Below are 25,437 nucleotides of genomic sequence, written 5' to 3'. Positions count from 1 at the left end.
AAGCAGACAGAAGCTTCAGAACAGTAATATTTTTGGAGATAACTAAGCTAGAAAAGGGACTGGCAAAAACTCTGAAGCAACTAAATGGTAGAAACATTTTGATAAAGATTTTAAGGAAAACTTAGTACTGTACTCAGCTGTCTTATAAACTTTGAATTGAGCAGCACATACTTTACGGCCAACTCTTTTTCACTGCGTTCATGCAGCAATGAAGAACAGGGGTCTTCAGACTCTTGTTCCATTGATTTGTGAAAGTTACAGAGCTGAGACCCCAGGCTTTAATACAGGAGATACTGTAGGTGATAAATGTTCATTTCAAGATAATAAACCATAAATGCAGATTTTTTTTCACTGCAAATATTAGATGTGAGCTCAGCTGATACATCTAAGAAATGCTAATGTGAACATGATTTTGCTTCACTTTACCTGATAAAATTTCGTTTTGCTCCAATTGTATTTTATATACACTGTGGCTATGAAAATTTTACAAGCCCTTGTTCAAGTGCCAGGTTTTTTCAAAGTACAAAAAAATTATACCAAGAACAATCATTTCAGAACTTTTGCCACTCCTAATGTGACCTATAATCTGTACAATTCACAATCTGGAATCTTTTTGGGTGGGAAAAGGAATGAAGAACTATGGTAAATATTTGTGGCTGCATAAATATGCACACTCTTACATTAATGCTTTGTTGAAGTATCTTTTGAGTTTAAGACAGCATTTAGTCTTTTCCAGTATCAGCATGGCATATCTAGAATTGACAGTCTTTGGCCACACTGTCTTGCAGCAGTGCTACAACTCTGTGAGATTGTGAGAGCATATCCTATGTATAGCCCTTCTTAGGACAACCCACAGATTTTCAATTCAGATCTTGGCTCTGGCTGGGCCATCTCAAAACTTAAACTTCTTCTGGAGAAGCCATTCTTTTGTTGATTTGGTGGAATGCATAGGGTCATGGCCTGCTGAAAGGTGAAATTCATCTTCTGCTTTTTAGCAGAGGCCTGATACAAAATTTTCTAATACTGGGAACTGTTTAGAATGCAATCCACTTGACTAAAGCCCCAGTACAAGATGCTCAAAAACAGTCCCTAAATATAATGCTGCCTCCACCACGCCTCAATGAGGGCATGGTGTTCATTTAGTGATGCGCAGCATTGGCCAAACATATCTTGGAATTATGACCAAACAGTTTCACCTTGGTCTCATCAGACCATAAAACATTTGCTTTTGGCAGATTCGATGTAAGTTTTAGCAAAACACAGAAGTTTTTCTTTGTAAGAAAAGGCTTCCATCTTACCATCCTGGGAGATTATTGTCATATGCAGTATACAATTATTACTTGCCAGAAATTCCTGCAGTTCTTTTAATGTTGCTCTAGGTCTCCTGGTAGGCTCCAAGACTAATTTTCTTTTTGTCTTTACATCAATTTTTGAAGGACTAGGTAATGTCACTGTTGTGCCAAATTTAAGCCATTTCTTGATGACCAGCTTCATAGTGTTCGTGAGATATATAATTTTGAAAAAATATTATACCCTTCTACTGATGGATAACTTTCAAAAATGAGATCCCTTTATTGTGTTGTAAGCTGTTTACAGACGGTGGCTGAAAAAATGCAACTGAAATCCTACTTGAACAGCTAAACCTTATATGGGGCTAATCAGAATCACTTTAAATGATGGCAGTTGTGTAATAATTACTATTTAACAGTAAGGGTACCGTTACACATAGCGATGTCCCAGCGATCCCACCCACGATCCGACGTGGATGGGATCGCTGGGACATTGTTAACTGATCGCTGGTGAGCTGTCACATAGACAGCCCCTCCAGCGATCAGGACCAGCTAGCACGCTGGTTACCAACGTAAACATCGGGTTTCTAAGGGCTGTGGGGCCCTTAGAGACCCAATGTTTACCCTAGATACCAGCGTGCACTGCAGGCAGGGTGGAAGGTGGAGGCAGGGTGGCACACAGACAAACCGGCGTAGTTCTGCCATCTGCTACTCTGGTCTGACGGACCGGAGTAGCAGATAGCAGAGCTACTCCGGTCTGTGCGCCGCTCTGCCTCCACCTCCCGCCCTTCCTGCAGTGCACGCTGGTATCTAGGGTAAACATCGGGTTTCTAAGGGCCCCACAGCCCTTAGAAACCTGATGTTTACATTGGTAACCAGCGTACAGCGTCGCTCATCGCTGGCTCCCGCTGCCACACGCAGCGATGCGCGCTGACCAGCGGGAGGCCAGCGATGAAAAAATGGCCCAGGATGATCCAGCACGATCAGCGATACCCGGCAGGGGGGGTTGAATGCTGCTGGATGTCACACACAGCGATCTCGCTGGAGAGATCGCTGATGTGTCACAAAATCAGCGATCTCGCCAGCGAGATTGCTGTGTGTAACGGGCCCTTAAATGTTATCGGCTAATTCTGAACACAACCACATCCCCAATTATAAGAGAGTGCTCACATTTATTATTTTAATTTTGTTACTTCTTTTTCCCCACTTAAAATTATTTCAGTTTATTTCTCAAGGTGGAAAAACTCTGAAATGATTCTTTTTTGTCTTTTTGGGCATGACTCTTTTTATATGACAAAAACCCAGCATTTTAACAGGTGTGTGTAAACTTTAATATAGAATTTCTATCTAATATATATACTAAGACAGTGATGGTTTTTTTCATTTGTGGAATGATTATTATTATAGAGTAACAATAAGATAAGTTTCGCCATGTGGTCAACTGTACTAAATGTAGCCTCAATATTTATACCTCTCTAGCTATTGGTTTAGATTCATTGGCTGAATATTTTGGAGTTCCAAGTCTATAATGTATATTGGCTTGTAATAGTTATAGCTTTTTGTTTCACACTAAATTAATGTGACTCAGATATGTGCTATTGCCGCTCCTCTTTGTTTTTTTCAGGGAAAAAGTTATACTCCAGAACAGTGAGGTTAAATCATTCACCAGGTAGTAAGCCATGAAAAAGCAAGGCCTGTGAGTGCTAGTGGTTAAAGAAATAAAACTTGATTAGGGTGGCCACTGCATGCTTCTTCCCTTTCTTATGTCCCAGCAAGTGAGTTAAATAAACCACAGCTCTCCAATATAAAGCATAGACTAGCATACAATGCAGCTTTGTGCACTTACATATCTTGCAGCAGCCATCATTATACGTCTGTATACCGCCTCCATTCTAAAAGTAAATGAAAATGACAAATCAAAAAATAATGTGCTCAACATTTTTGATCTTTTTAATTTTAAAGTAGATTTATTAATTTATTGCAAAGTTCAAGAATAGGCAAGGCACTGGCTAATTATCTTTTAAGTGTTTATTCCATCAAGAAAACAGGCATCTAAGGGGTAAGGTTTCTCCTTGTGGAGAGTGACATGCCAGTATAAGGAGACTTAAACACCTTGCATGCTCCTCTGCGAACTTAAATATACAAATTGTCTCTTCAGAGAGGTAGATGACTTCACTTGAACTTTAGTGTCACCTATTGGAAGTAGAAATCCTACAAGTCATTACCGATTCTAATCTTAGGCCAGGATCACACATGCGAGGAATATGGCCGAGTCTCGCATCTTAATACCCGGCACTGCCGACAGCACTTGGAAGCAGAGCGTGTGGCTCCATGTATTGCTATGCAGCTGAACGATCCGCTCCTGAGTGCCGGCGGCAGTGCCGGGTATTAACATGCGAGACTCGGCCGTATTCCTCGCATGTGTGATCCCGGCCTTAGCCTCTCACCCAGCCAAATCAGATCTCATACTTTGTACTAACGAGGGGCAATACCCTGGAACACAGTGTCTAGATTTGGGTTTTGGCTTTTATCCTAAGTCATATGACAATGCTTGTTACAGGGTCGATATTGACTTTTAGGAGTGCTACCTCCGGTAGGTGGAACTAGAGTTCTAGCCCTGGTCCTCTCTGAAGAGACAATTTCCATATTAAGAAAACATAAATTCCATGACCTTTGGGAAGAATGGCTTACAAGGCTTCCTCCATGCAGAATACAGCACTTGTAGAAGCATCACAAGAGACGAGAAATAGCCATAATGGAGGTTTCTGTAGTCAAAAGCCTTTCCAAGCCTGTTAGGCTAGGTTCACATAGCGTCAACACAGCCCGTTCAACGCATAGCATTGACGGGTTGCGTTCTGCTATACCGCTAGCGCTGATGATTCATCAGCGCTAGCAGTGATGGAGCCTCAGACACTGAAGCCCCCGTCCGAGGCTCCGTCAGTGAACGACGGCACATCGCGAACTCGCGCCGCTTTACAGCATGCGTCACGATGCGCCACATAATTAGGGTCAATGGCAGCGTTAACGGACTGCGTTACACCGCGTTATGCCGCTGTGTAACGCAGTCTGTTAAATGGACTTCCATAACGCAGTGTGACCCCAGCCTTAGTCCCAATAGACAGGGAACTCTTGCATTTTTGATGGAATACAAGCTTCAAGAGATTATTAGTGAGTGCTGTGCCTATTCTCAGACTTTATGCTACCTACGGTATTTTGTATATAATCCTGGTCTATTTATCACATATGGATACTGAGCACCACATATTGAACTGGGCTTCTTAAACTTTATGTGCATGGTATAGCACCTACCTTAATCTGTCTCAATTACAAGGATTCTTAATAATTTATTGCAGTGTTAAGTTTAGTACATGTTTTTTTACGGGGTGAGAATCTGCACTTATGATTTCCAATTAAGCCATAACAAAATACTCACTTTTAGATATTACTACCACACAATAAAAATGGTTAAAATGCATCTATTGAAATGATAAAATTGAATCAATAAGTCCAGTGCTATTTCTAATATCTGTCAAGATGAGTAATACCAAAACCTATAATACTCAGTTAAGTTTAATTATTTTTTTCATATATTTCCAGGAATAAGTACCTAAAAAGTGTTTCAACATCATTGTAGAGAACACAAGTACAGTATTTGCAAGAATAGACTTGTCAGGAGAGCCAACAGGGGTTTTGTAGTAACGGGTACAGAAAATTGGACAGCATTTAGAAAATTGTGGTCCAATCTTGCATTATTGACAGTTTGTAGAATATTATATCTAATAAAAAAGATATTTTTAAATTGTGGTACAAAACTAAAATTGAGTTTAATACTAAATGTCTGTCTATATTATGTAATAATCTAATCTCTTTTATAATATACTTTGCTTAAAAATTCCCTATTGTTTTCTCACTACTATATCAATCGGCTTTATTTTTTTTTTATTATCTTATTCCTGCTTGGTGATGCCTTGTCTGATAGCCCCCAGTGCATGCTGTGATACTCAAAAGAGACATCAGGGGGCAGAGACTATGGTAACTGCTGCAGCCTCTGCTTCACCCTAAAATAAAGCGTCATAAATAGAGTTGAGAAAATTTGTTCGGATTTGGTCGCCGAATTGGAATTTTCCATATTTATTCCATATTGGTTCCCTATTCGTGCCGAATGTATGTTTGATGTTCCGTTCTGAACATATTCGGTGTTGTCCACTCCCATTGACTCTAACGATGGTCGGCTGTGTTTGACGAATATTGCAAAAGCAATATTTACTGCTTATCATATTCAGAACCGTATTCGAACAAATTCGCTCAACTCTAGTCATAACTGACATCCATTTTGGGGGCTTGTTTAGTCCCTGCTAAACTGAGAATGTGTCAGTTGTCAATTCTGACATATGCTCATTAGGATCTTGTCATGTGCAATATTATTTATAATGGTTAGTGACAGTGCGCTCTCTCATTGGCTCTGATGATAAGTGACGAGCTGACACTGTCAGTGCGCTTTAAAAGGAGAAAATCCAGCAAGAAGAGACCGCCCCTGCAAGTGATGTCATTAAAGTATATTATAAAAGAGATTAGATTATTCCATTAAAGAGACAGACATTTAGGATTAAAAGAAATGTTAGTTTCGGACCACATCTTTAAGTATTCTTACAGCCCCAGAGGGCTATAGATCATGCATGCACTGCAATTAATATAAAAGGAAAGCCATGGAGAAAATAGAAAGGGAGGAAAAGTTTATATATTGTGACACTGTGAAAACAATGTGTAGCTTTATAGCTGCCTATAATTGTTATTGTACCTCACTTCCAGCAACCGACAACACGAAAATAAGTTCAGGAGCATTGTCAGGCTTGTATATTTGATTTAATTAGCATCAGGGTATAAATAATGTGTGAAATCTAGATATGACTTATTGGTGGTGCTTAACGACTGGAATTTACTAACACTGCCATTTGTATGATGATTATTTTTTATAAAAAAGGAAGAAAAACAATCTGGACATACAGTGGACCCACCTGTTGGACACTTCTTATTGGATGCTAACAATTAGCTGTAAACATCAGTACTTTACCAAAACAAAATAAAGAACAAATTAAATTTTGGAAGTCCACAGCACATATTACTAGTATAGTGGATTAAACCATGATTGTCTTTAATACTGACAACACAAACCTTTAGACATTCACTGCTATTAAAAGGAGGGCAGACAACACTAGAACCCAGAATCATGGCACCTACAGCGGTCTTTGCGCACTCATACTTGGTGCAGTTAGAAATCCATGAATCGTCCACCTATAAGACAAATCAAAATAAGAAAATGAACTTTTTTAACAAGGATTGTTATTATATCTACTATATAGGTAACAAGAGAAAATGGAACAGCACAATCCAAAATCTTCAGGTGCACAAGCCTCCCAAGCAATTATCCCAAGAACCAAAATTCACATATGCAAAAACTGCATACATCACTTACCTATATAGTATGAAAAGACTGAAGGCAGCACTCCTTTTCAAAGAGAAAAAATGTGGTTTTATTTCAGACCCACATGGTTGGCGACGTTTCGGCTCATGCATGAGCTGAAACGTCACCAACCATGTGGGGCTGAAATAAAAAACACATTTTTTTCTCATTGAAAAGGAGTGCTGCCTTCAGTCTTTTCATACTATATAGGTAAGTGATGTATACTGTACACTGCATGTAAAAAAAATAAAACTTGTATAATGTTATATAGCCGTTCTAAAGTAAATATCCATCATAACACACTAGAGTTTAAAAAATAATAATATTAAAAAATGTATAACTTTAGTATATTAAAATAACAGTTTATGGATTATGGATGGCACAGGATATGTTGGGAGATGTTTCTAACATATAAGCTAATGGAAAAAAAAAAACTACAAGTACTTCCAATGATTGGATCACGTGCACCCATACAAGTCTGTGTACTCGCACAGAGACAATGGAGAACATGGAGAAATTAAGTTCTCCATCGTCTCTGAATCTGTGATATGATTATCTCATGATTCTGATTAACTCCATATAAAGTCTAGCTGTTCTAGTTGTTTTTTCCTGGCATTTTCTTAGGCCTCTTTCACACTTCCGTTTTTTCTTGTCAGTTAAAATCCGCAAAAATGGCGGAAAGTGGATCCGTTTGTAACTGATGCAAACGGATGCCACTGGACCGTTTTTTTGACGGATCCGTTGAATTCAGAATTTTAAAGGAACCGCAGTCCGGGAAGGGGAGAGAGAGAGAGGGAGAGGGAGAGAGAGATAGAGAGAGGGAGAGAGAGAGAATTTTTTTTTCCACTGCCAGAAAGGATTTCAGGGTTAAATCCCCGGCTGACTTCCTTTCTCCGGGCATGCACACTGTAAAATGCGGATCATACAGCCAAAAAAAGTTGCAGGGTCCATCCACGCATACTGGCGGACGCAAACATTTTGGCGGATCCGCAAAAAAACGGATCCAACAGATGGCCATCAGTCAAGATCCGCCGGTAATGCAACTCAATGGGGAAAAAAACGGATCCGCCAAAAAAATGGCGGATCCGTTTTTTTCAAAAACTGGCAGATTTTGACTGATGGTCAAAAACGGAAGTGTGAAAGAGGCCTTAGCTGCATTTAACAACAAAAGTCATGGTTCTTAACCCCTTCATGACCTTTGACGCCACATAGGCGTCATGAAAAGTCGTGCCAAAACGACCCATGACGCCTATGCTGCGTCATGAAAAGACCTCCCTCCTGCGGGTTGGGTGAGTGGGTTCAATGATAGTTCACCTGACCCGCAGTAACAGGGGGACCTAGACTTGACCCCAGGGGGATGGCTTCGCCCCCCGGGGATACGATCACTCCCAGTGACCTTTTTGTCAACCCCCTCGCATCTGATTGGAGCTAGCGTCCATGTGATGCTAGCCCTCCAATCAGATGTGGAGGGGCGAAGTAAAATCATGGCTGCCTCGTTCCTCAACTTCATCTCATCCGTGGAAGCTGAGGAACGAGGTGCCTGACTGCCGCCCTGACCTGCGATCACCGCCGCTGCTGCCGCTTTCATTGCCGCCGTTGTCATCGACGCTGCCGATGCTGCCACCACTGCCCTCCGGTAGTATATTTCTCTGCCCCGCCGCCTAATTCCAGCCCCTCCCACCTCTGCTCACTCTCCCCTGCCCCCTGATCATCTCCTGCTCCCCTGATCCTCCCCCATCACCCCCGATCTCCCCCAGCACCCCCGATCATCCACCTGCTGTTTCCAGCTCTGACAGCTCCTCAGCTGCCTACTGCCTCCTGTGCCTGAGAGCCCCTTCCTGTGCCCCGTGATCACCACTCAGCCCCAGTGACAACCTCATTAACCAATGCCCCCTGATTAACCCCTGCCCCCCTGATTAACCCCTGCTGCTGCAGGTTTTTATTTCCTTATCTCCTCAGCCACCTCCTGCCCCCCCATGCCTGACAGCCCCCCTCTGCCCCTGGTGATCACCCAGCACCCCTGATCATCCCCCAGCACCGCTGATCATTCCCCCTGCTGCTGCAGGCTCCTCAGCCGCCTCCTGTGCCTAACAGCTCCCCCGTGATCACCCCTCAGCCCTAGTGATCACCCCCATCAACCCCTGCCCCCCTACCAACCCCTGCCCCCCTTATTAACCCCTGCTGCTGTTTTTTATATCCACCTCCATTTCCTCAGCCACCTCCTGCCTGCCCCGCGCCTGACAGCCTCCTTCTGCCCCTGGTGATCATCCCCCTGCACCCCTGATCATCCCCCTGCACCCCAGATCATCCCCTTGCACCTCTGATCATCCCCCTGCACCCCTGATTATCCCCCTGCACCCCTGATTATCCCCCTGCACCCCTGATCACCCCCACTGTTGCTGCCGCCGCTGGTTCCATCTCCACCTAATTGTCCTCAGCGCCCTCCTGCGCCTGACAGCCCCTTTCTGCCCCCGGTGACCATCCCCCAGCCCCAGTGATCACCCCTGATCACCCGCTGCCCCCCTGATCACCCCCTGATCACCCCCCCTGCTACTGCTGCTGGTTCCATCTCCACTTCCAACTCCTCAGTCCCCTCCTGCCCCCCGCGCACCTGATAGTCCCCTCCTGCCACCCGCATGCCTGACAGTCCCCTCCTGCCCCCCGCATGCCTGACAGTCCCCTCCTGCCCCCCGCATGCCTGACAGTCCCCTCCTGCCCCCGCACGCCTGACAGTCCCCTCCTGCCCCCCGCGCGCCTGACAGTCCCCTCCTGCCCCCGCACGCCTGACAGTCCCCTCCTGCCCCCCACGTGCCTGAGAGTCCCCTCCTGCCCCCCACACACCTGAAAGTCCCCTCCTGCCCCCCGCGCGCTTGACAGTCCCCTCCTGCCCCCCGCGCACCTGACAGTCCCCTCCTGCCCCCCGCACGCCTGACAGTCCCCTCCTGACAGCCCATTCCTCCAGTAAAAAGTTTCACCAAACACTCGCACATACACACGCACACTATAATAAAGGTTTTTTACACACGCACAATGTCCCACTCATCCCAGTCATCCCAGTCCCAAAGGGTCTACTCAGTTGAGGAGGCATATGAAATTATAGCCTCTGATACTTAAAGTGAGAGAGAGGACCCCACCTTTCTCTATTCCTCCCACTCTTCCTCTTCCAGCAACACAGACTTGCCACCACCAAGATGTTGCAGGACGAGAAATCGTCTGGAGCCCAGGGAGGAAGAGTCGGAGGCCTTAGAGGAAGAGTTGGAGACTTTGGAGGAAGTCTCACAGCCAAGTTTGAGTTTCCCCCAACCTAGTGCTAGTCACGCCCAACCTAGCACTAGGTCTCCCTCCTGGACCCCCTTCCCTGAAAATTTTGCTCCACGGATTCCTGATTTCGTTCCCCAATCAGGAATCCAGTTTGAGACTGCCAACTTCAGGGAAATAGACTTTTTCAAAGTCTTTTTCTCGGAGTCAATCGTCAGTCTCATGGTGGAGCAAACTAACTTGTACGCCCAGCAATTTTTGGCTGAACACCCAATTTCTTCATTCTCTACTTGGAGTCCCATTAACTCTGTAGAAATGATTAAATATTGGGAACTGGTCCTTCACATGGGGATTGTGAAGAAACCAGAAATTCGTCAATACTGGAGTACTGATATTTTATATCAAACTCCAGTATATGGCATGGTTATGACTCGAAATGTTTTGAGGCTATTCATAAATTTCTTCATTTCAGGGACAACACTGAAAGCCTTCCCCACGATGACCCGAATTTTGATAGACTGTTCAAAATTCGGCCAGTCGTCGAACACTTCAGCAACAAGTTTGCTGAAGTGTACATTCCCGAAAGGGAAATTTGTGTGGATGAATCCCTCATCCACTTCAAAGGGAGGCTTCAGTTCCGTCAGTACCTGCCCAGCAAAAGGGTAAGGTACGGGATGAAACTCTACAAGCTGTGTGAGAGTACCTCAGGGTACACTCTCAGCTTTAGAGTTTACCAATGAAAGGACAGTAGGATCCAGCCCCCAGAATGTCCACCTGCTCTGGGGGTGAGTGGGAAAATAGTGTGGGATTTGGTCCACCTTCTGCTTGATAAAGGTTATCATCTGTACGTTGATAACTTTTATACAAGCATCACACTATTTCCCTCTCTGCCAGAGCTACCATCGCTTGCGGTAAAGTGCGCAGAAACCAGAGGGGTCTCCCTTTGCCGCTAATTGAGCAGCCTCTCCGAAAGGGTGAGAACCGAGCCCGATGTAGCGGCAACATGCTTGTGGTCAAGTTCAAAGACAAAAGAGACATCTTTGTCTTGACCACAATCCATGGTCCCGGCACCACGGCCACCACCGTTCAAGGTACCCCAGCACCGGTCCACAAACCGGACTGTGTCCTGGCGTACAACCATCACATGGGGGAAGTTGATCTTTCTGATCAAGTCCTCCAGCCCTATAGTGCGATGCGGAAGGCGAAGGTGTGGTACAAAAAACTGGCTGTGCACCTCATACAAATGGCACTGTATAACGCATGCATGCTATCACGATGTGCAGGCCAGAACCACTCCTTCCTTGAATTCTAGGAGGCGGTGATAAAGGCCATGATTTTTGGAGAGGAGGACAGAGTGCGCCCCAGCACCCCTGGAACTCAAGTTTCCCGTATGGTACCAGGGCAACATTTTCCCCGAGAGGAGAGAAAAAAAAACGTGCCGGGTATGCTATAAAAGGGGGACAAGAAGGGAAACTCGTTTCCAATGTGAAACGTGTCCTGACAAACCTGTACTGTGTTTGAATGAATGCTTCAGAATTCATCACACGTCTATGGACTAAACACATCCTGACACTCCACTACAGAACTTACCCACACCAGCCTGACATACACAACACCACACACACCAACCTGACGACACTACACCACACACCAACCTGACGTACACTACGCCACACACACCAACCAGATGTAGTATCAGGTTGGTATTTGTGGCGTAGTGTACGTCAGGTTGGTGTGTGTGTGTGTGGCGTAGTGTACGTCAGGTTGGTGTGTGTGTGTGTGGTGTATACTACACCACACACACCAGCCTGACGTACACTACACCACACACCAACCTGACGTACACTACGCCACACACACCAACCTGATGTAGTGTCAGGTTGGTATGTGTGGCGTAGTGTACGTCAGGTTGGTGTGTGTGTGGTGTAGTGTACATCAGGTTGGTGTGTGTGTGGTGTATACTACACCACACACACCACCCTGACGTACACTACACCACACACACCAACCTGATGTAGTGTCAGGTTGGTGTGGCGTAGTGTACGTCAGGTTGGTGTGTGTGGCGTAGTGTACGCCAGGTTGGTGTGTGTGTGGTGTATACTATACCACACACACCAACCTGACGTACAGTACACTATACCACACACCAACCTGACATACACTACACCACACACACCAACCTAATGTAGTGTGGCAGGTTGGTGTGTTTGTGGCGTAGTGCACGTCAGGTTGGTGTGTGTCTGGGTGTGTGGTGCATACTATACCACATAAACCAACCTGACGTACACTACATACTTTCCATAAGCGACCTGGTGTCCGCTAATGATTGGCGCTAACTTTCCATTCAAAAAGTCAAACGGCGCTTCTTCCCTTCAGGGCCCTGCTGTGCGCCCAAACAGTGGTTTATGACCACATATGAGGTATCAGTGTACTCAGGAGAAATTGCCCAACAAATTTTAGGATCCATTTTATCCTGTTGCCCATGTGAAAATGAAAAAATTTAGGCGAAAAGAAAATTTTTGTGAAAAAAAGTACTTTTTCATTTTTACAGTTCAATTTGTGAAGTACCTGGGGGTTCAAAGTGCTCACTGTGCATCTAGATAAGTTCCTTGGGGCGTCTAGTTTTCAAAATGGGGTCACTTGTGGGGGTACTTCAATGTTTAGGCACCCAGGGGCTCTCCAAACACGACATGGTGTCTGCTAACTTTTGGAGCTAATTTTCCATTCCAAAAGTCAAATGGCGCTCCTTCCCTTCAGGGCCCTGCCGTGTGCCCAAACAGTGGTTTATGGCCACATGTGAGATATCGGTGTCCTCAGGAGCAATTGCCCAGCAAATTTTAGGATCCATTTTATCCTGTTGCCCATGTGAAAATGAAAAAATTAAGGCAAAAAGAAATTATTTGTGAAAAAAAAGTACTTTTTCATTTTTACAGTTCAATTTGTGAAGTACCTGGGGGTTCAAAGTGCTCACTATGCATCTAGATAAGTTCCTTGGGGTGTCTAGTTTCCAAAATGGGGTCATTTGTGGGGATACTCCAATATTTAGGCACACAGGGGCTCTCCAAACACGACATGGTGTCCACTAATAATTGGATATAATTTTCTATTCAAAAGTCAAATGGCGCTCCTTCCCTTCTGGACCCTGTCGTGCGCCCAAGCAGTGGTTTATGGCCACATATGAGGTATCGGTGTACTCAGGAGAAATTGCCCAACAAACTTTATTATCCATTTTATCCTGTTGCCCAGGTGAAAATGAAAAAATTGATGCTAAAAAAAAAAATTTTGTTGGAAAAATTAAAATGTCCATTTTTTCCTTCCACGTTGCTTTAGTTCCTGTGAAGCACCTGAAGGGTTAATAATCTTCTTGAATGTAGTTTTGAGTAGCTTGAGGGGTGCAGTTTTTAGAATAGTGTCACTTTTGGATATTTTCTGCCATATAGACCCCTCAAAGTGACTTCAAATGTGAGATGGTCCCTAAAAAAAATGGTTTTGTAAATTTTGTTGTAAAAATTAGAAATCACTGGTCAACTTTTAACCCTTATAACTTCCTAACAAAAAAAAATTTTGTTTCCAAAATTGTGCTGATGTAAAGTACACATGTGGGAAATGTTATTTATTAACTAGTTTGTGTCACATATCTCTCTGGTTTAACAGAATAAAAATTCAAAATTTGAAAATTGCGAAATTTTCAAAATTTTCGCCAAATTTCCATTTTTTTCACAAATAAACGCAAAAAATTTTTACCTAAATTTACCACTAACATGAAGCCCAATATGTCACAAAAAAACAGTCTCAGAATTGCTAGGATGCGTTGAAGTGTTCCTGAGTCATTACCTCATAAAGGGACACTGATCAGAAATGCCAAAAATGGCCAGGCCATTAAGGTCAAAATAGACTGGGTCGTGAAGGGGTTAATACCTTACAACACAGCAATCGGATCTCATTGTTGAAAATTATCAGTCAGGAGAAAGGTAAAAAAAGTTTTCCAAAGCCTCAACTATATCATGGAACATTGAAGAGGCTTATCAAAAAGTGGCTTAAATTTGGCAAAGCAGTGACAATATCTAGAACTAGACGTCCCTCAAAAACGATGAATAGACAAGAAGAAAGTTGATCTGGCAGACTGCCAAGAGACCTGCAACAACATTAAAGGATCTGCAGGAGGATATTCTGGCAACTACAGATTGTGTACTGCATGCAACAATAATCACTCATACTCTTCATATATTTGGCCTGTGGGGTAGGGCGGCAAGACAGAAGTATTTTCTTACTAAGAAAAACATCTAAGCCTGGCTATTTTTTGTCAAAAACTACATTAAAACTGCCAAAAGAATGTGGCAAAATGTGTTATGGTCTGATGAAGCTGAGGTTGAACTATCTGGCATAATTCCAAAAGGTATGTTTGGGGCAAAATCAACATTGTACATCACAAAAACAACACCATACCTAAAGTGTAGCATGGTGGAGGCAACATTATGCTTCAAGGATGTTTTTTAGCAGATGGAACTTTAGTCAAGGTGGTTGGAGCTGAGGCTTTAGTCAAGTTGGAGGAATTATGAACAGTTGCAAATATCAGTGAATTTAAACTTGAAATCATCAGGCCTCTGTTATAAAGATGAAGATTGAGAGGAATTTCAGCTTTCAGCACGATAATAGCCTTAAACATACCTCCAAATCAACAAAAAAATGACTTCACCATATGAAGATCAAAGTTATGGAATGGCCTAACCAGAGCCCAAGCCAGAATGCAGTTGAAAATCAGTGGGTTGAGCTGAAGAGGGCTATACACAGGAGATGCCACGGAATTTAACAGATTTGGAGCACAAGATGTGCTATGCTGATAGACTCCTACGCAAAAAAATAAATGCTGTCATAAATTCAAGGGGTATTTCAACAAAGTATTTGCTTTAGGGTAAGCATATTTATGCAACCACTTATTTTAGTTCTTTATTTTTCGTTTTCCAATGGAAAAGATTTTAGCTTTTTTTAATTGAATTGTACAAATTATAGGTGACATTAAAGGTGTAAAAAGTTCTGAAATTTTTCTTCTTGGAATGATTTTTTACATGACAAAATCTTGGTGTTTTAACAGGGGTGTGTAGATTTTTTATGCCCACTGTAAGTTATGAGAAACACTAAGTACATGCTCTTTAAATTTTTGGATTGTATATTTTTACTTAGCAGGATGTAGGAAAAAAATGTGGTCCTTTTAAAATTTGTTAAAATAAATCTCAGATGAAAAATACATGATAAATTGCATATTTCATTATTTAACCCCTTAAGGACCAATCCACTTTGTAGGTTAATGACCAGGCCTTAATTTTGAAATCTGACCACTGTCAATTTATGTGGTTATAACTCTGGAACGCTTCACTGTATCCCACTGATTCTGAGATTGCTTTTTTGGTGACATATTGTACTTTATGGTAGTAGTAAAATTTCTTCAACATTTCTAGTGTTTACTTGTAAAAAAAAAATGTAAATTTGGCAAAAATTTTGAAAATTTTACAAATTCCAAACTTTTAATTTTTATGACCCTAAATCAGAGCACTATGTCACATAAAATAGTTAATGTATAACATTTCCCTCATGTCTACTTTACATCAGCACAATTTTTGAAACATAATATTCTTTTGTTAGGAAGTTATAAGGGTTAAAATTTGACCAGCGATTTCTCATTTTTTCAAAAAAATTTACAAAACTATTTTTTTAAACTATTTTTTTAAGGGACCACCTCACATTTGAAGTCACTTTGAGGAGTCAATATGACAGAAAATACCCAAAAGTGACAACATTCTAAAAACTGCACCCCTCAAGGTGCTCAAAGCTGCATTAAAAAAAGAATTGAAGCAATGTGTAAGGAAAAAATTAATATTTTACTTTTTTTCACAAAAATTTTACTTCGGACACAATTTTTTTTATTTTGCCAAGGGTATCAGGAGAAAATGAAACACAATATTTGTTGTGCAATTTCTCCTGAGTACACAGATAACCCACGTATGGAGGAAGACCACTGTTTGGGCCATGGCAGAGCTTGGAAGGGAAGGAGTGCTGTTTTACATTTTCAACGCAAAATTGGCTGGAATTGAGATGGGACGCCATATACTAAACTGGAAATTCCCCCAAAGGTGACACCATTTTGGAAACTAGACCCCCAAGGAACTTATCTAGATGTGTGGTGAGCACTTTGAACCCACAAGCGCTTCACAGAATGTAATTACGTAGAGCCGTGAAAATAAAAAATCATATTTTTTCCACAAAAATGATCTTTTTGCCCCCAATTTTTTTATTTTCCCAAGGGTAACAGGAAAAATTGGACCCCAAATGTTGTTAAGTAATTTGTCCTGAGTATGCTGATACCCCATATGTGGGGGAAAACCACTGTTTGGGCGCATAGCAGAGCTCGGAAGGGAAGGAGCACCGTTTTACTTTTTCAACGCAAAATTGGCTGGAATTGAGATCGGACGCCATGTCATGTTTGGAGAGACCCTGATGTGCTTCAACAGTGGAAACCCCCCACAAGTGACAGAATTTTGAAAACTAGACCCCCGAGGAACTTATCTTGATGTGTGGTGAGCACTTTGAACCCCCAAGTGCTTTACAGAAGTTAATAACAGAGCCGTGAAAAAAAAATCATATTTTTTCCACAAAAATGATCTTCTTGCCCCCAATTTTTTATTTTCCCAAGGGTAACAAGAGAAATTGGATCCCAAAAGTTATTGTGCAATTTGTACTGAGTACACTGATACCCCAGATGTGGGGGTGTTCTGCTCATTTTGTGCAGCTAGATATTTTTATGTGCTGTTCAAGCTATCGCCAGTAGGTGTCATAAGTTGCCCTTCTCCTTTTATTCCTGTTTGGAATTTTCTGTTCCCCGAATGGTTAATTGTTCAGAACCGCCCCTTCTTCTAGCCTTGGTCAACAACATGTAACCATTCTCCAGCCTCTAGCTCAGCTTTTTGCAAAACCATTGCTATAACAAGCGGATTCCGGTAAGGATAATGCAATTATGAGTTATGCATCTGTGTTAGAAGCCATAATGCAGCCCCCCATGATGTTTGCAATGTATGCTCAGCTCCTGTGATTATATTTCAATGCATGTTTGTAATAAGCATTCTCTAGTTATGCATCCTCTGTTCAGTGAGTGTAAAGCTGGCAGCCACTAGTTGTGTTAGATATTTCTTTCTCCTTTGCTGCTGTGTGTGTTATACAGTATTGCTCAGCTCTTATATAATGCATGATAGCAGCATCCTGTATCATTGCTACTGTTGTGATAATACCCTGCGTTGCTGTTACCTGCCAGTATTTGTGTATTGTATGCTGCCTACTATTACTGACATGCTGTATTATCTGTCTTTTGTAGTTTTTACCTGAATCATCCACATTTTGTACAACAATCTGCTGAATTATCCATCTGTTATCATCTCCCATCGTTGTCCATACCATCCCAATAAATAATAGACCTAAGCACCCATACAGTCTTGTTTCTGGGAGTGGATGAAAGGTTAAGCTGTATGCTGGAATCCACACAGCGTCATACGTGGAAGAAGGCAGAACAGGGGGTAAACCATTGTTTGTTCGCATGGCAGAGCTTGGAAGGGAAGGAGCGCCATAGTAAACCACTGTGATCGCCTTACTGCGATCTTTGGGAGGTAGAATGAACAAATCCACAAAAGGTGAAGAATTGGTTTTATTTTTTACGCTGTTCCTAGTTCGGTATAAGTGATTAGGCGACTTTATTCTTCGGGTCGGTGCAATTACAGAGATACCAGGACACAATACAACATTATATTCATTGATCCATTGGCTTCTTATGAAATTAATTCTAGAACACTTTTTACAAAGTTAAAAATGTAGACGTTACTACATAGAAAAACATTGTTGAATAAAAAAGTACACTTTGTACATATACAGTCATGGCCAAAAGTTTTGAGAATGACACAAATATTAATTTTTACAAAGTCTACTGCTTCATTTTTTCTAATGGCAATTTGCATATATTCCAGAATGTTATAAAGAGTGATCAGCTTAACAGCAATTACTTGCAAACTCAATATTTGCCTAGAAAATGAACTTTATCCCCCAAAACACATTTCAACATCATTGCAGCCCTGCCTTAAAAGGACCAGCTAACATCGTTTCAGTGATTGCTCCATTAACACAGGTGTGGGTGTTGATGGGGACAGGGCTGGAGATCAATCTGTCATTATTAAGTAAGAATGACACCACTGGACACTTTAAAAGGAGGCTGGTGCTTGGCATCATTGTTTCTCTTCTGTTAACCATGGTTATCTCTAAAGAAACACGTGCAGTCATCATTGCACTGCACAAAAATGGCCTAACAGGGAAGAGTATCGCAGCTAGAAAGATTGCACCTCAGTCAACAATCTATCGCATCATCAAGAACTTCAAGGAGAGAGGTTCCCTTGTTGCCAAAAAGGCTCCAGGGTGCCCAAGAAAGACCAGCAAGCACCAGGACCGTCTCTTAAAAGTGTTTTAGCTGCGGGATCGGGCTACCAGCAGTGCAGAGCTTGCTCAGGAATGGCAGCAGGCAGGTGTGAGTGCATCTGCACGCACTGTGAGGCGGAGACTCTTGGAGCAAGGCCTGGTCTCAAGGAGGGCAGCAAAGAAGCCACTTCTCTCCAGGAAAAACATCATGGACAGACTGATATTCTGCAAGAGGTACAGGGAGCGGACTGCTGAGGACTGGGGTAAAGTCATTTTCTCTGATGAATCCCCTTTTCGATTGTTTGGGACATCTGGAAAACGGCTTATTCGGAGAAGACCAGGTGAGCGCTACCAACAGTCTTGTCTCATGCCAACTGTCAAGCATCCTGAAACCTTTCATGTGTGGGGTTGCTTCTCAGCCAAGGGAATGGGCTCTCTCTCAGTCTTGCCTAAAAACACAGCCATGAATAAAGAATGGTACCAGAATGTCTTTTAAGAGCAACTTCTCCCAACCGTCCAAGAGCAGTTTGGCGATCAACAATGCCTTTTTCAACATGATGGAGCACCTTGCCATAAAGCAAAGGTGATAACTAAATGGCTCAGGGAACAAAACATAGAGATTTTGGGACCATGACTTGGAAACTCCCCAGATCTTAATCCCATTGAGAACTTGTGGTCAATCATCAAGAGACGGGTGGACAAACAAAAACCTTCAAATTCAGACAAAATAAAAGCATTGATTTTGCAAGAATGGACTGCTATCAGTCAGGATTTGATCCAGAAGTTTATTGAGAGCATGCCAGGGAGAATTGCTGAGGTCCTGAAGAAGAAGGGTCAACACTGCAAATATTGACTTGCTGCATTAACTCATTCTAACTGTCAATATAACCTTTTGCTACTCATAATATGATTGCAATTATATTTCTGTATGTGATAAAAACATCTGACAAACACACATAAAAACCAGAGGCCAGCAGATCATGTGAAAATATAATATTTGTGTCATTCTCAAAACTTTTGGCCATGACTGTAGAAATCAATGCAAAAAATGTCTTTTGTCCTTCAAGAACATGAATAATTTTTAAGGCCTGCAAATCAAACGTGCAATAAAATGAGACTGTTGGACCTCCATCAGCCTTGAGAATCTGATTTCTCACATCACCATTTCCAAGTAGAGAGTTGTCTACGTACAGTAGCATTTTTACATGCACTGCTAATCTACATGGAAATAAACAAAACGACCGAATAATCCAAAAGTAGAAGGACTGATTCCCTTTATTTTCCTAAATATATATTGGTTAATAACAGAAAAATATAGTACATGCAGCATAATGACTATTAGCAGTGTCAGACTGGGGTGCCAAGGGCCCACCGGTAACATTGACTGGGGGGCCCACTTTTCACCTGCATACAAACAGTACACTAACCCCATTTGCAAATTTACCTATATCTCTATATAATAATAAACTGGGCAGTTTGGTAAATGAATGATGAGATGCTACTTTTTTTGTACAGAGAGAATCAACTGAATAATGCCAAGTACTGCCCATACAGGGGGTGGGGGCCCAGATCTGCACAGGGGCCCACCGGGGGATCCCCTGTTACCCTATGGGCCAGTCAGAGCCTGACTATTAGTATATTATAATGTCATTTATTGTACAACAATGTGATACAGTATACTATATTTTGTGTCAAAGATGTTCTTCGTTGATGTGAATGCATTTTTATTGAGTTCAAGGTCAAATACAGCATGAAGGAGATCTATAAGTTTTCCATTCATTTGAGATGTTGGCTTACCTCATATGTAGTGAGCGTTCCATTATCACTGTAGAAAGTGCATGATACATTTTTGCAGGTTCCACAGCACATTTGATGATCTGATGATGGGACATAAACTTGATTCTACAGAATCAGAGCATGAAAAATGTCACAAGCATAAAAATGATACATGTATGCTGTACTGTAACTATCTTTAGTGTCAAACAGAAATTATTCTCCTAGTTTCTTGCACCATTTCTTGTTACCAGTTTTTCGCACTCATCCTGTATACAATGATTCCTCCTTGTCATACTGTCAGATTACCATACTTACAGGATAGTAGCGTCCTAAAGTTAATGGATTCTCCCTTCCTACCAAAATGAAAAGCGACTCCCATGACAAACTAAGGGTTTATGCACACAATGCCATTATTCCACCAAAAGTGGTTTCACTGGCAGTTTTGGCGTAGTTTTTGAAGTGAAGTTTTTGCTGTCATTTTTGTGTTGTTTTTCCAGAAATCAAACTAGAACTGCTGGGCAGCTTAAAAAATAAACAGATAACTTCTTTTTACAGCTTCATTGTTCCCGATGTCTGAAACAGTTAAAATAGGTAATGAAAGACTGGTGGGTTTTTCAGGTGGGTTCCAGGTGGCCTGAAAAATTGGCCTGAAAAAAAGACATTATGTGCACTCACCTTAAATGGATCCACAGCCAAAAAGCTTTTTTTTGAATGATGGATCTTTGAAGGCTTTGTATACAGTGGGGCAAAAAAGTATTTAGTCAGTCAGCAATAGTGCAAGTTCCACCACTTAAAAAGATGAGAGGCGTCTGTAATTTACATCATAGGTAGACCTCAACTATGGGAGACAAACTGAGAAAAAATAATCCAGAAAATCACATTGTCTGTTTTTTTTTCATTTTATTTGCATATTATGGTGGAAAATAAGTATTTGGTCAGAAACAAGCAATCAAGATTTCTGGCTCTCACAGACCTGTAACTTCTTCTTTAAGAGTCTCCTCTTTCCTCCACTCATTACCTGTAGTAATGGCACCTGTTTAAACTTGTTATCAGTATAAAAAGACACCTGTGCACACCCTCAAACAGTCTAACTCCAAACTCCACTATGGTGAAGACCAAAGAGCTGTCAAAGGACACCAGAAACAAAATTGTAGCCCTGCACCAGGCTGGGAAGACTGAATCTGCAATAGCCAACCATCTTGGAGTGAAGAAATCAACTGTGGGAGCAATAATTAGAAAATGGAAGACATACAAGACCACTGATAATCTCCCTCGATCTGGTGCTCCACGCAAAATCCCACCCCGTGGGGTCAAAATGATCACAAGAACGGTGAGCAAAAATCCCAGAACCACACGGGGGGACCTAGTGAATGAACTGCAGAGAGCTGGGACCAATGTAACAAGGCCTACCATAAGTAACACACTACGCCACCATGGACTCAGATCCTGCAGTGCCAGACGTGTCCCACTGCTTAAGTATGTACATGTCCGGGCCCGTCTGAAGTTTGCTAGAGAGCATTTGGATGATCCAGAGGAGTTTTGGGAGAATGTCCTATGGTCTGATGAAACCAAACTGGAACTGTTTGGTAGAAACACAACTTGTCGTGTTTGGAGGAAAAAGAATACTGAGTTGCATCCATCAAACACCATACCTACTGTAAAGCATGGTGGTGGAAACATCATGCTTTGGGGCTGTTTCTCTGCAAAGGGGCCAGGACGACTGATCCGGGTACATGAAAGAATGAATGGGGCCATGTATCGTGAGATTTTGAGTGCAAACCTCCTTCCATCAGCAAGGGCATTGAATATGAAACGTGGCTGGGTCTTTCAACATGACAATGATCCAAAGCACACCGCCAGGGCAACGAAGGAGTGGCTTCGTAAGAAGCATTTCAAGGTCCTGGAGTGGCCTAGCCAGTCTCCAGATCTCAACCCTATAGAAAACCTTTGGAGGGAGTTGAAAGTCCGTGTTGCCAAGCGAAAAGCCAAAAACATCACTGCTCTAGAGGAGATCTGCATGGAGGAATGGGCCAACATACCAACAACAGTGTGTGGCAACCTTGTGAAGACTTACAGAAAACGTTTGACCTCTGTCATTGCCAACAAAGGATATATCACAAAGTATTGAGATGAAATTTTGTTTCTGACCAAATACTTATTTTCCACCATAATATGCAAATAAAATGAAAAAAAAACAGACAATGTGATTTTCTGGATTTTTTTTTCTCAGTTTGTCTCCCATAGTTGAGGTTTACCTATGATGTAAATTACAGACGCCTCTCATCTTTTTAAGTGGTGGAACTTGCACTATTGCTGACTGACTAAATACTTTTTTGCCCCACTGTATATAGATACAGTATATAGACTCTCTGTTCTGGGTTCTCTAATCTAATTTTATTTTGGATGAAAAATTTTATATCAATAGATGGCGTTGAAAACCAGCCAAAATATCAGGTGTGTTGAAATGTAAGATTTCTAATCCTTGTATTCTTCAGAGGTGAGCCCCTGTAATAAGTCAGTGGGGGGGCAGTGATAAGGTCAATTGAAACTATAAGTTTAATTCCAGTATGAGAGTGTTTAAAATATTACTTTTTTGGACATGTATTATATGTCTAGATACCCACCCATGATTTGTATACAGAAATAGCAGCGCCAAGTGTCACCGTTGTTTTTTCAAAAAGATTGCAAGCAAACTTTGAAGAACTGTAAAATTTAAAAAAAAAATAACTACCATATTTTTCCGACTATATAAGACACACTTTTTTCCTCCAAGAATGTGGAGGAAAATGGAGGGTGCATCTTATAGTCCATATGTACCTGCTCTGACTGTGGTGGGGAGGTGGAGACCAGCAGTGGCAGAGCGGGTCATCGGAGGCAGGAGATGGCTGCTGAGGCTAAAGCCTGTGGCCGCCATTAAAGAGACATGAATATTCACTGCATTCCACTCCCATGGTGTGGAGGGCAATGAATATTCATTTCTCTTTATTAGCATATCATATCCTGGTATGATTGTCCCCCCATTCCCGTCCTGGTATGCATGGCCCCATCTTTATCCTGGTATGATTGACCTCCATCCCCATTCTGGTATGCATGGCCCCATCAGAAAAACATTAAAAAAAATTACAATTACCTTTCTGCACTCCCTTGCTGTGTCTTGTTCTGGTGCCAGCAGCTGCTTTATGCTTGTAAGCAGCACATGGCAGGGACGTCATGCACTGCTCACAAGCCAAAGGACAGCTGTCAAAATACTCACTGCTCTGTATGCCGAGAATATGTGTATGGAGGGCAGTGAGTATTCATTGCTCTTTATTAGAGCGCGAAGTGTCAGCTGCCGTCTTTCTGCAGCTGCCGACGGTCACATGTGCCTGTTTTAAGAGAAATTAATATTCACCGCATTCCACGCCTATGGAAGTGGAAAGCAGTGAATATTCATTCCCCCAAGTAGCGGGCACATGTGACCGCCGGCACCTGCAGGAAGCCAGCGGCTGACACTTTACGTGCTACTAAAGAGCAATGAATACTCACTGCCCTCCACACATATAATCCCAGTGTGCAGAGCAGTGAGTATTATGGCTGCTGTCCTTCAGCTTGTAAGTAGCACATGACGTCCCTGCCATGTGCTGCTTACAAGCATAAAGCAGCTGCTGGCACCGGAACAAGACACAGCAAGGAAGTGCAGAAAGGTAATTGTAATGTTTTTTCTTAATGTTTTTCTGATGTGGCCATGCATACCAGGATAAGGATGGGTCCCTGCTTACCAGGACGGGGATGGGGCCAATCGTACCAGGATAAGGATGAGGCCATGCATACCATGATTGGATGTGGCTAATCATACCAGGATAAGGATGGGGGCATGCATACCAGGACTGAGATGGGGGCCCTGCATACCAAGATAAGGATGAGGGGGACCATTCCTTCCATGTTAGGGATGAGAAGGCCATGCCTACCAGGCTAGGGATAAGGGGCACATGCCTACCAGGATAGGGATGAGGGGAACATGCCTACCAGGATAAGGTTGAGGGGACAATGCCTACCATGCTAGGGATGAGGGGTGTTAGGCATCGAGTTTCTCCCACTGCACAGGGGGAGTCTCGAGCCATGTCCTTTGCAGTCTCCCATTTCTCTACAGCCGCAGAGGTTCCTGCTCAGCAGAGACGTCGGTCCCAGCATATTGCCCAGGCTAATGTTAGGCGTCTGGTTGCTACTCCAGGCTCAGCTATTGTACCATGCATGAGTCAGCGGCGAGCAGACGCTCCTAAGTCCTGCTTTTCTCCTACTGAGCATGCCCGTGGGATGACCTCTCTTTGGAGGTCGGAGGTCACATGCTCGGGTCCTATTGCAGCTCGGAGTGGGCCATCAGGAAGGTCCCGGAAGGCTGTGTCTATATAAGGATCGCACGACCGCACGGCCTTGCGCTACTATAGAAAAAGATTAGACGATGTGGAGTGTGTTGTATGCATGTATGAATGTGTCTGGTGAATGACTCATTATGAAACCCCTACCCTTTTTACGCATGTGTTGTGTAGCCTAGCCTGCTAGCGCCCAGGCTGAGGTCCAGGTAGAGGCCGAGTCAGAGACTGCCATCAGCATTCACCGGTGACTTTGTCTGTATGCCACGGTGCACATAGTCGGCACTCCTCGGTGGTCAGCGTTCATTAGAGGCGTCCGCAGGTGCGACGCCGTGCGCTCAGTAGGTCTAGAGGGACTCAGACCTCGGTCCTTGGGGCGGAGTTCTGTGACCATTTACTGAGCGCTCTCTTGCCGAGTGCTGTGTGTTTTAACAGGCTCCGGCATTTATGTTCCGCGGTACTGCGGCTCTGTGACGTAACAGAGTCCGCTCCTGTTCACACCGGGTGACGTTAACTCGCGTGTGACCTATTGTATACTGCTATATACATCCACCATTGCTAAGCAGCACTTTACCACCTCTGCACGGTGGACCCCGGGCTGCAAACGCACCTTACTATTATTTTATTATTTGGTGCATTCCGCCAGCCCTAACATATTAGCGCCAGGGTCTGGCTAGTAATGGCGGACGAACAGTGACTACAGCGATACATTCAGCAGCTGGAGGGTAGGTTGGCGGCTTTTGAGCGCAGAACCACAGCCGTGGATGTTACCGCAGTTGATGCTCAGGCTGCTAGAGTGGCTGCAGCTACTTTGTCCACTGCCATCCCTGTTCTGGCATTATCCCGCCTCCCGCTG

General features: G+C 43.0%; 1 protein-coding gene across 1 annotated transcript in view; it reads right to left on the bottom strand.

Annotated features, from left to right (window-relative positions):
* OTOGL (otogelin like) overlaps positions 1-25,437 on the bottom strand; it is a 356,745-nt gene that overhangs the window by 17,716 nt on the left and 313,592 nt on the right. Inside the window, exons 53-55 of the mRNA XM_073556969.1 lie at positions 20,254-20,358; positions 6,462-6,581; positions 3,136-3,181 (exon numbers count right to left, since the gene is read on the bottom strand). Coding sequence (XP_073413070.1) covers positions 3,136-3,181; positions 6,462-6,581; positions 20,254-20,358 — 271 coding nt within the window. The remainder of the gene's footprint in view (positions 1-3,135; positions 3,182-6,461; positions 6,582-20,253; positions 20,359-25,437) is intronic.

The sequence above is a fragment of the Dendrobates tinctorius genome, unplaced genomic scaffold (assembly GCF_039654945.1).
Source record: "Dendrobates tinctorius isolate UK_male_01 unplaced genomic scaffold, ASM3965494v1 ptg000241l, whole genome shotgun sequence".
In the NCBI taxonomy this organism is placed as follows: Eukaryota; Metazoa; Chordata; class Amphibia; order Anura; family Dendrobatidae; genus Dendrobates; species Dendrobates tinctorius.
This window is presented reverse-complemented; position numbering and strand designations above follow the sequence as displayed.